Raw genomic sequence first — 12,100 nt, 5'->3', positions numbered from 1 at the left:
ATTCCTAAATCGCAGCAATTCTTGGAGCTTCTCCTCCCTTTTTAAAGAAATGTGAGAGTATAGAGATTATTAAAATAATATTGAGATTGTGAATGAAGGGAATAAAGCATCAATGTGGGCTTAAAATCGTGGGGTTGGAAATTGAAAAAACTAGTCTCTTTTTTTTGAGAGTTACCAAGTGGGAAATAGGCACATGCAGATTTAATTCAGTTCTCATTTTAAAATATAATGAACCTTTAAAATTATTTCCATTATTTTTAACAACCATATTTATACTGGAAAATGCATGTGCAAACTTGTCATCCGACATCACTCTGCTGTTGGGAGGCAGTTACTATTTCTTTTCAGCATAAATTATCATGAGTTTTCAGGATTTTGTCTTAGCATTCTCGGGAATGGGAGATAAATGCGTAAATAACAATGGTTTGTGACTTAGGGTGATTACTATATTTGTACAGATGTATAGACCTAGCTTTGTATAGCTGATGGAGGCTTGGAAGATGTTATCTCTTTTATGTGTTTTTGGCGCCTAGCTGCAGAACCTCCCCACAAATGTTACACACCTAAAGCCTGCGATTTATGAAAAATTATCTGTAAATGTTGGAAATCAAAATAAACGATCAAAACAGGAACTGTTGTGAATGCACAGCTGGTCTGTTTGCATCTGCAGGTTAAGGAAATGTAAACATTTTGACAAAACTGTTAAAGGCTGGAACTAAAGAACAAGATTTATGCAGAAGTTCCTCACTCTTGTAGCTAATAAACTGTTTCAAAAGCACATATTTTGTGTTAGACAGTGAAAAGTTAATGAGTGCAACATATCCAAAATTTAAACTTCCCTCTGGTATCTTTAATTCTTGTATTCATCCATAAATAACATTGGACCTTCCATTATCTGTCCTGTCCTGAAGAGGCATTTTCAGGAGGGGGAATTGAAAGAATGAAATTTTGAATTTTGATCTTGCATAATTCATAAAGTTGTAACAAGACTTCCTTGCTCCTTCTGCTGCCTTCACCACCCCATTTACCCATACTGCCACCTTCTGGGATCTACGGATTTGTACACCAAGATCCCTTTTAGTTCCTCCGTATTCCCTAGGGACCTGTCATTCATTGTGTAAAACCTTCCCTCATTAGACATCCCAAAATAGCAACATCTCGCACTTATTGGGATTAAATTCCATCTGCCATTCCTCTGTTGGATTTATCAGCTGATCAGTTTCAGACTGTAGACTGAGACCACCAACCTCACTATCAATAGCGCCAATTTTGTTGTCATCATTGTGCTATGTAACAGGATGAGGACTCACACCGTGTCCTGCCAGGCAATGCCTTGTGTATGTCCATAAGGTGAGGACTCTTGTCCCTCTTCTGAGTTGGAAGGCACAGGTTCAAATCACACTCATTCCAGCCAAAACACTCCTCTACAGGTTGGTTTAAAGTATCTCAGACTGGAAGGTGAGCAGCTGGAGCATTACCATAGAAATTTCACAGTAACTTCACATGTACCATTCCTATTTTACTTGGCTCTGTTTGTAAAACAAACAAAGTTTAAATTGTTCCATTGATTTCATATCAACCAGGAAGTGCAAGCAACCGGAATTGTTTTATTTTTTGGCTGGGAGCAGAGAATTCTGGAGCTCCCTGTATTACTTTAATGATATTTGAGTCATAGCTAGAGTTTGTTTTATACTAAATTTGGTGTGGTCAGATCTGAGCTTTCAGTTGTAAACTTTACACTGCATGAACAAAAACTTTTTTTTATCTTTGAACTTCTGTAATATGTTTTTAACATCCACCCTCCTCCACCCCATGCCATTTTCTTTCACTGCCTTATCTCACATTTTATTCTACTTCAAAGTGTAGACAAATGGTTTGGATCCTTGGCTCTGAGTTTGGAACCATTACTGGCAAGAATTGAAAAATCAAGTTTAGGATTTTAAGCTGGGCCAATATGAAAGAATAAACACAGCTGTTGTAGCTTGTACTGAATGTGTATGCTGTGCAGTACTAGAATTTTTGCTTTAAAGTAATGTTTTCTTATCTATTCTGTTGCAGAGTTACGAGAATTCATGTGAACATGTTGAAGAGAAAGAAGCCTCATAGGTAAGTGGACAGCATGGGACACAAAAGCAACTTTCTTTCATTTGTTTTTGTCTTGGTGATTTGGTTTCTGTTGGACTTTGTCTTATGTCCCAACTGTGGCCTGTTCCAACTGGAGCTCGTAGGGATTTGGGACAAGGGAGCGGAGTTGTGGAATTTAACCGCTGCGTATCTGTGCTCAAATTTACAATGGCCATAATGTGGGCTTTGTGGTCAGTGTACTGCAAAAGGAAACCATAGAAAATAGGAACAGGCCATTTGGCCCCTGGAGTCTGCATCACCATTTTACTTGATCAGCCATGATCATATTGTTTCTCTCCCATTTTCTCTCCATACCCATTGATCCCTCTTGAATATACGTAATGAACTGGCCCCAAAAGCTTTCTGTGGTAGAGAATTCCACAGGTTCACAACTGAGTGAAGGGATTCTTCCTTATCATAGTCCTGAATGGCTTACCTCTTATTCTCAAACTGTGACCCCATGTTCTTGTGCTAGTGAAGTTGCAGCGCGTTGAACTTTACAGTCCGTGCATAACTTTTAAAATATTAAGGATTTGCTCAGCAAGGCACCTTCAAAAACCTGCAACCTCTACCACCTAGAAGGATGACAGCAGATGTCAGCACTTGCAGAATATCCTCCAAGCCTCACACCGTCATGGCCCCTTGAAACTATATCACTGTCAGTTCCTTCACTGTTGCTGAGTCAAAATTGTGATGACTTCCTAAAAGCACTATCATCTCCCTACATTAGAGAGACTAAAACAGTTCAAGAAAAGACCTCACCCCCACCTTTCTTGGGGAGGGACAATGCATGTTGGCCTAGCTCGCAACATCCACGACCCAGGAACAGGTGAGTTTGAACAAAAAAAGCAGATGTACAGTGTAGATATACTTTAAAGGAAAGCTAGATTATTGGCTTTAGGGAGAAAGGAATGTAAGGCTATTTTAAAAGTGTAAGATGGTTGGAGGATTGTGCATGACATAAACACCGTTATGGTCCATTTTGTCTGATGGCATATTAATGACTTTACGTCTTAACAGAATTGTGGAAGAAACCCCCCTGTGACTCAGTGAGAAATAGCATAACTAAATGTGAACTGGTCAGACCTGGAAAATCCCAGCATGATTCTTGGTCTATTTGGAGTTGGGTGGAGAAGTGAGCGTTGTACTGTGTGTGCCTGCATCAGAGTGGGGTAGCTAAACCTGCTGCTTGATTGTTGTTCTCCACTTGGTTCCCACCCATGTTAGCAAGCCTCTTAGAGGCCAAGATTGAAGGCTGCTGCAGTGCCCCTTCATTGGTAAATGAACATGATGCATCCCTGCCTACACTCAGCATGAACATGGGTCATTCACATGAGCAGACTGGTCAACTGAAGTTAGTTTTGACTGCCAACTGTTTGTGCATCTGTACACAATCAAGACTTGGCATCTTCAGAGTGGATGGATTGAGTGAGGGCTTAGGTCTGGAAGAAAAATTAGATTGGAAAGCGTATTCAGCCATGAACGGAATATAGTAATTTTCCCACTACCCTTGTTTCACACCTGGTTTTGAGAGTTAAAACGTCTGTCTAATATTTCCACATCATGCTGTGTTTGTAAGGAACACCTTGCTCTGAAAATGAGCACAGATGGAGATTAATGGCTTCCAAGGTGTTTCTATACAGGAATTAAAATGTCAAGCGTGAATGAGTTCAATTTTATCATTGCCAAAGGATTTGACAGCTTTGAGGTTACATGGAAATTGACCTTCCTGCAACAATTCCTTTTGTGTAAGTTTGTGATTTGGTGTCATCGTTTTGATAGGATAACTCATGCTTTTTAAAAGTATGTCAATCATTGTCAGATGGATATAAATATATTTGGTGAGAGAAAAAGGGCATTGACTTTATTTTTAAAAACATCTCCTATGAATTTTTCAATGAGCACCAGAGCTCCCTTCCAGATGAACCATCACAGCTAAGCTGAAGAGTGAGTGTTGGTGGATTGTCTGCTGATGTGAACCTCAAAGATTAACTAAATTTCTTCCAGCAGAATCCTTGCATTCTGGATTTCTAATTTATTTTTAAAATTTTTCTTTTGCTTATATTTTCTCCCCATCGTGCTTTCCCTTGTCCCACTGTGCCGGAGATGTTGATGTCATGGTAATGTCACTGGGTTAGAAATCCAGGTTAATCCTTGGGGAGACAGGACCATCACTTCAAATGATAGAATGTAAATTCAGCTGATAAAGTCTGGAATTGGAAGCTATCTTCATGATGGCAACCATGAAACTATATCAATTGTTCTAAAAGCCTGTCTGATTCACCAGTATCCTTCCGGGGCAGAAATCTGCCATGCCCACTTTGTCTGCCCTACATGTGTCGCCAAACCCTGTAAAAGTGATGTATTTCTATTTTTTCTGTATTTTTAGTTGGGGACTGAATCGGGGTAAGTTTTTTTTTCAACCAAGGTTTGCTGAAGGATTAATGCAGTTTTAAAAAGCAAATAAGTCACTAGATTAGATTCCCAACAGTGTGGAAACAGGCCCTTCGGCCCAACCAGTCCACACCGACCCTCGGAGTAACCACCCAGACCCATTTCCCTCTGACTAATGCACATAACATTATGGGCAATTTAGCATGGCCAGTTCACCTGACCTGCACATCTTTGGACGGTGGGAGGAAACAGGAGGAAACCCATGTAGATACAGGGAGAATGTGCAAACTCGATACATACAGACAGTCACCCGAGGCCAGAGTTGAACCTGGGACCCTGCTGCTGTGAGGCAGCAGTGCTAACCACGAAGCCATTATGCCGCCCAAATTAAAGAGAGGCTGGATAGGCTGGAACTTTGTTCCTGGATTATAGGAAGCTGAGGGATGACCTTGTAGAGATTTATAAAGGACACATAAGATGAATAGCCAAGATTTTTTTCTCTCTCCAAGGTAGGGGAGTCCAGAATGAGAGGGCATAGATTTCAGGGGAGATGGGAAAGATTTACAAAGGACCTGAAGGGCACCTTTTACAACATAGTGGTGTGGATATGGAGTGAGCTGCCAGAGGAAATGGATCATGGTCATAGAGTCAAACAGCAAGGAAACAGACCCTTTACCCAACTCGTCCATGCCAACCAGTGTTTTGTTAGGTTAATCGAATGTCAGATTACGTGGTTTATCTGAGCATTGGGACACTGTAGTCTTGCCGGATAGTCGAATGCCAGATAGTCAAGGTTCTGCTGTATTGAACTATAGTTTGCACATGAGCTTCAGCCGAGGTCTGTGTACAAATAGGAATTCAACTGGCAACTCGTAACATTGCTCTGGCAAGTGTTCCGCTGTTGATGATCGAGCCACCCTGCCTGCCAGCAGCAATATCATTGGTTCTCAAATAGCTGGACATCTTGGAACTGTGAAATAGAGAAAACCTTGACCACTCCAGCTCTGGGGAAATGCCTGTTCTCTGCAGTTGAAGCCATTTTAAGCCTGAAGGAAAACCAGTTTATCTTTCACCAGTTACTGTAAACTGTGACTTTTAGTAAACCGGAGACCTTTTCTAAGTGTGAAAGCCAGCTCCTGCAAATCAGCGACAGCATCCAGAGAAGGATAACTGAGAAGCAACGTTCTAATCAGCATAAGAACGAAATCGATCTCGGCAGGTCTTGTGAAAGAAGACCACTGAACTGCTCTCCCAATTTTCTATCCATTCAATCATAGACAGTAGGTGCAGGAGTAGGCCATTCTGCCCTTAGAGCCTGCACCACCATTCAATATGATCATGGCTGATCATCCTTAATCCTGTTCCTGCCTTATCTCCATAACCCTTGATTCTATGTTTTATTTTTGCCCCTGTATGTATGTGTGTTGGAGTTAATAAGAGGGATAACAGTTTGACCTATTATTTAAATGTGTAATGAATGCTTTCCACTTGGAACTGCACTCTCTCAAGAATATCCAAAAGGTTAAACACCATCCAGATCCAAGCAGCACACTTGATTGGCACCCTATCTAACATTTTCAATGTTCATCTTCTCCATGACCAACACAGGCAACATTCTATACCATCTAAAGGATGCACTACAACACAAAGCATCCTTAATAAAATGTTCCAAGCCTGCAACCTAGAACTAGGGCAGCAGATGTTTGGGACATTTGTACCAGCTCCTCCTCCAAATTACATACCATCCTGACCTGGAACCGTATCACTGTTCGTTCACTGATGCTGACCGTGAATACTGGAGCACCCTCCCAAATGGATGTACCCACTGTGCATGGACTACAGTGATTCCACAAGGCAGCTCACCACCATCTTGAGGGCTGTGGTTAGGGATGAGAAATGTCTGCATAGCCACCAGTGAACAAATAGTAAAGAAAATAACATGATAGGATCCGTTACACTCCATTACATTCCAAGCAAAAGCCTATCTTATTTTTTTCTGCTGCATGGACATCTTGTGTTTGCAAGTGTGTTCTAAAAGCGTAAGTGAATGCATCAACATGCTAATCAGCTTCAAGGGTTTGTTACTATAACTTAATGGTTTCTGTGAAGCTTCAAATGGCACGAGTGTAAATGTTGTAGCATTGTTCTTAGCACATACATTATTGCAGGGATTTCTTTGATCCTAATTGACTGACTGTGACACACTCTGCTTTATGAATGATTGAAGTTGTGCATGGTACTCATTAGAATTCGTGATGGACTGATAAGTTACATGGCATGTACAGTATAGGAATAGACCATTTGGCCAACTTGATTTATAGTGTAACTTAGGATTCATGTGAGTCTCTACCCATCCACCCTTTTCATCTAACCCTATCCACATCCTATCTGGCTTCCCCTTAAATACATCTATACTAGTTGTCTCAGTTGTGTTTTGTGGAAGAGAGTTCTACATTCTAGCCATCTTTTGGTTAATTAAGTTTCTACTGAATATTTCATTAGTTTTTTTGTTACTACATTACATTTTTAATCCCTAGTTTTAATCTTGTATACAAACAATAGAACTGAATATTACTAACTTTGCGTATAATTCTTTTACAAGACATTCACAATGAAAATAAATAAGGAGTCTTCAAATAAAGACAAAATAAGTTTTGATCCAAGTTTATTTTATTCCACTCTTATTCATGGAATATGGATGTCATTGACAAGAACAGCATTCTGAATTGCTCTTCAGAAGTTGTTGGAAAGTGTCCTCGAACTGCTACAGTCCATGTGATGTACATAGATGTACGTTTGTGTTCGGGAGAGAGTTCCAGAATTTTGACAGACACTGAAGTCACAGTAATTATCGATTCAAGTCAGGGTGGCGAGTGAGTTGGAGGGCATCTTGCAGGTGATGCATAAAATAACTGCGCAGAAGCTGGTATCCTGTCACCAAGTCACCTTTATTTACATGTGGGGAGTCCTTGACACTGATCTAGCTCGCCCAGAGCCAGCTCTCAGTCAACAGACCTCACACTCATTACATCTGTCAGCCAAGGTTCAATGATTGGGGTGGTTAATCTGGTCCAATCAGGGAACTTATTCTGAGGTTCACCTGGCTGACTTCTTTATGTCTTTCTCCCTCTGAGTGCGAGGACATAGGTAGTTTACTTTTCTTGTAGTGCCCCTGGAGAGTTTTAGAACCAAGTCAGGTTCCTCTGACTCTGAGTCTGTCTCAGATACAGGTGTTGTGTCTCGCACACAGCTTATCTCTCATACCTGGAGCATCTCTGAAGAAATTCATTCTCCCCTTCAGAGGACAAAGGCATGGAGGTGTTTATCCCATAGTCTGAGGTGTCTCCAATGCTCGACAAAGCGTCTGAAATCATCTTGATCTCCTTATTCCTTTTTTAATCTGTTACTGCTCAGTCTACCCCCACAACTCTACTATTTTTCCACAAATCTGCATTACAATCCTTCTCGACATTATGGAGCTTGGTGATTTCAAATACTGAGTACAGAAGCGAAGATGTCTTGACTCAATTGTGTAGAACCTTGGTGTGACTCTGGAATATTGCATGTAGTTTTGCTGCCTTTACCTTGGGGAAGCTACAGTAGCCTTGATGGTAGTGCTATGGCTGTTCACCGTATTAATTATGACAGATTGTCAGGAAATATATTGCTGTTGAGTGGGAGGTGGCTATACGTATTTAGCTGACAAGATTACAATATTGACTATACTTTTTTAAAAAAAATGCTCAATTGTTATTATAAAGTAGCAGAAACACTCTAACATTAACATAAAATCTTTTACCTGTGAGGAATTCAAAGGACTTTTTGTTTTCTTGGATTCTGATTCAAGATTAAGCCAAGACCTTGATCAGGCTTGTTTTAATAAAAGACCATTGTGTGCATTTTCATAATCTCCTGTGTGTGCTTACTCTAATTAGGAAGATAATTGAGCTTGCACTTCACTCTTTCAAATGAACAGGTTTCACTTTAATCCCTCACCATATTATAATGTGCAGGGATTTTGAAATGAAGGATTAAATGATCGATTTCTCATGTAAAATACAAATAGCTTCTAAAGTTTCCGCACAGCACACCGAGACCTGATTTACTCTATATTCTTGCCAAAGGTCACTTATTAAAGAGGGAGTTTGAACTTTAATCAATTAAATGGTGAGCTTTAATCAATTTGATGGCACTTTTGTCTCCGAATGATGCAGTTAACTTGCATCTATCTGTTTTAAAAACATGGTGTTCAAGGCAGTTCTGAAGGACTGCTGCATTGTCATAAGTGCAATCTTCTGACTTCATATCTGAATATGACTTGATATTTCTGCTGTACTGGCGGACTAATTGGCTGGCCAATTTCCCTAAATAAATTACCACATTTTAAATAACTCTCATTTGGAAAGTTAGGTGGCCTGAAGCAAAGACTGGCAGCATGGTGGCTCAGGAGTTAGCACTGCTGCCTCCCTGCATCAGAGACCTAAGTTTGATTCTACCTTGTGTGACTGTGCAAATCTCACAGATACTCGCCCAGTTTCTGCATGGGTTTTCTTGGAGTGCTCCCGTTTCCTCCCACAGATCCAAGGTGTTCAGGTCAGGTGGATTGAATATGGTAAATGATTAGAGATAGTTAACGAGGCATTGAGGGCAGGTCATGCCTCCCAAATCTTACTGAATTCTTTGAGGGAGTGACAAACACATTGAAGGTAGAGCAGTGGATGTGGTGTACATTGATTTCAGCAAGGCATTTGGTAAATTTCCCTATGGTCGGCTCATTCAGAAAATAAGGAGGCATGATACAGGGAAATTTGTTTGTCAGGATACAGAACTGGCTGACCCATGGAAGACAGAGGTGATGATAGATGGAAAATATTCAGCCTGGAGTTTGTCCAATGGTGTTCCGTAGGGATCGCTTCTGGGACCTCTGCTCTTTGTGATTTTTATTAAAATGACTTGGATGAGGAAGTGGAAGGGTGGGTTAGTAAGTTTGCCAATGACACCAAGGTTGGTGGATTTGTGGATAGTGTGAAGGGCTGTTATGGGTTGCAACTGGACATTGACAGGATGCAGAACTGGGCTGAGAAGTGGCAGATGGAGCTCAACCTGGAAAAGTGTGAAGACATTCATTTTTGGAAGGTCAAATTTGAATGCAGAATACAAGGTTAAAGATGGGATTCTTGGCAGTGTGGAGAAGCAGAGGAATGTTGGAGTCCATCTATGTGGTTCATATCCATAGATTCCTCAAAATTGTCACCCAGGTTGATAGGGTTGTTCAGGCATATGGTGTGTTGGCTTTCCTTAGCAGGGGGATTGAGTTTAAGAGCTATGAGATTATGCTGCAGTTCTGTAGAACCCTGGTTAGACCACACTTGAAATATTATACTCAGTTCTGGTTGCCTCCGTATAGGAACGATATGGAAGCTTTAGAGAGCGTGCAGAGGAGATTTACCAGGATGCTGCCTGAGTGGAGAACAATTGTGTGCAATTCTGGTCTCCTTCCTATCGGAAAGATGTTGTGAAATTAGAAAAGGTTCACAAGGATGTTGCCAGGGCTGGAGGATTTTGGCTATAGGGAGAGGTTGAATAAGCTGGGGCTGTTTTCCCTGGAGCGTCAGAGGCTGAGGGGTGACCTTTATTGAGGTTTATAAAATAATGAAGGACATGCATAGGATAAATAGTCAAAATCTTTTCCCTGGGGTGAGGGAGTCCAGAGCTAGAGGGCATAGGTTTAGGATGAGAGGGGAAAGATATAAAAGAGACCTATAGGGCAACTTTTTCACACACAGGGTGGTACGTTTTTGGAATGAGCTGCCAGAGGAATTGGTGGAGGCTAGGACAATTGCAGCATTCAAAAGGCATCTGGGTGTGTATATGAATAGGAAGGGTTTGGAGGGTATGGGCTGGGTGCTGGCAGGTGGGATTAGATTGGGTTGGGATATCTGGTCAGCATGGATGAGTTGGACTGAAGGGTCTGTTTGTGCTGTACAATTCTGATCCTTTAAGAAAGGTTGAAGGAGCTGGGGCTATTCTCATTGGACTGAAGAAGGACGAGAGGTGACTTGACAGAGGTGTACAAGATGATGAGAGGCATAGAGTGGATAGCCAGAGACTTTTTTCCATGTTGGAAATGTCTGTGATGACAGGGTGTAAGTTTAAAGAGATTGGAGGAATGTTTAGGAGAGATGTCAGAGGTAGGTTCTCTACACCAAGCATGGGTGCATGGAGCGCATTGCCAACGGTGTGGTAGAGTCGATACTTTAAGGACATTTAAGTGACTCTTGGATAGGCACATGGAAGTTGGTACAATGAAGGGTTATATAGGTTAGTCTGATCTTTGAGTAGGATAAAAGGCCAGCACAACAACATGGGCCTGTACTGTTCTATGTTTCAAATTGTCCATCGTGTCCAGGGATGTGCCGGCTCAGTGGATTAGCTGTGCTAAATGTGGGGTTACAGCAATGTTTGGTTGGGGAGTGGGGTGTGGTTGCCATGCTGTTTGGAGGTCAGTATGGACCCAGTGGGTTGAATGGCCTGCTTCTACACTGTAGGGAATTAATGTTTCTAGCCATGGATTTTGTTTGGATCTTGATTGTCCAGTCCATTGAATCCAGTCTAAGTCGTCTGTGGCATTCCTGAAGCACGTTTTGCTCTCTGGTTGCTATTCAATCAGCCCTGAAGAAGGGTTACACCCGAAACATTTGCCTTCTGCACCTCCTGATGCTGTCTGGCTTGCTGTGTTCTTCCAGCCTCCTCCTGCCTGTCAACATTTTACTATCTGTGACATCATTGGAGGATAAATGCATATAAAACTACTCTTGCTGTTTAAAAGCGCTGTCTTTTTTTTCTGCAGAATCAGAATTGTTACAGAGCAGAGAAAGATCGTCATGACTACACTGTCTTCCTGAACACTTTACAGTGCCAATCCCTGCCTTTTTCCTCTAACCCTGAATATTGTTTCAATTTAAATAATCATTTGCTTTCAAGAATACCACGATTGAACCTGCCTCCACTTTATTTCCAGGCAATGTTTCCTAACTATTTGCTGTGAAAAGAATTATTTGCACACCCCACATTTGCTTCTTATGCAAAACAATTCAAAACTATGCCAACTTGTTCCTGATCTGCTTACAAGTGGGAGCAATTTCTCCTTATCTCTTTGTCCAGATCTTCTGTGATTTTGAAAACTTGTATCTAATCCTCTGTAGGGTCATGAATTTGTATTCATTACCCCAGAGAGTAGTGGTTACCACGACATTATCTATATTCTCCTTAACTTTAACTTGAGTTGGATTTCTAATCAGGAATGGGTTCGAAGGATTGCGAAGAGCAGGAAAGAAAGTAGAGTTACGGTTGAGGTGAGATCAGCCATGATCCTATTGAAAGGTACAGCATGCTCCAAGAGCTGAATTGTCTGAAACCACCCTCCAACCACAATCTTTTCAGGTTTCTGCACTCACTTCAATCTTTTGTCTCTTTTGCCTTTTTTAAAAAACCTTTTACCAGAACAGGTTTTTATTGACCTGAAACACCAATTCTGCTTCTCTCTACAATTGCTCCCTGATGTGTGAAATGTTTTTCATCA

At 41.2% G+C, this 12,100-nt stretch overlaps 1 protein-coding gene across 6 annotated transcripts in view; it reads left to right on the top strand.

Moving 5' to 3' along the window:
• The window catches only part of LOC132829161 (spindlin-Z-like), a 142,518-nt gene that overhangs the window by 87,463 nt on the left and 42,955 nt on the right, over positions 1 to 12,100 (top strand). For all 6 annotated transcript variants that reach the window (XM_060846502.1, XM_060846499.1, XM_060846500.1 and 3 more), the window contains one exon: positions 2,059 to 2,106. In XM_060846502.1, the coding sequence (XP_060702485.1) occupies positions 2,081 to 2,106 (26 nt within the window). In that variant the 5' untranslated portion in view covers positions 2,059 to 2,080. The remainder of the gene's footprint in view (positions 1 to 2,058; positions 2,107 to 12,100) is intronic.

The sequence above is a fragment of the Hemiscyllium ocellatum genome, chromosome 28, assembly GCF_020745735.1.
Source record: "Hemiscyllium ocellatum isolate sHemOce1 chromosome 28, sHemOce1.pat.X.cur, whole genome shotgun sequence".
In the NCBI taxonomy this organism is placed as follows: Eukaryota; Metazoa; Chordata; class Chondrichthyes; order Orectolobiformes; family Hemiscylliidae; genus Hemiscyllium; species Hemiscyllium ocellatum.
The sequence above is the reverse complement of the archived record's forward strand: the minus strand, read 5'-3'. Positions and strand labels throughout refer to the sequence as shown.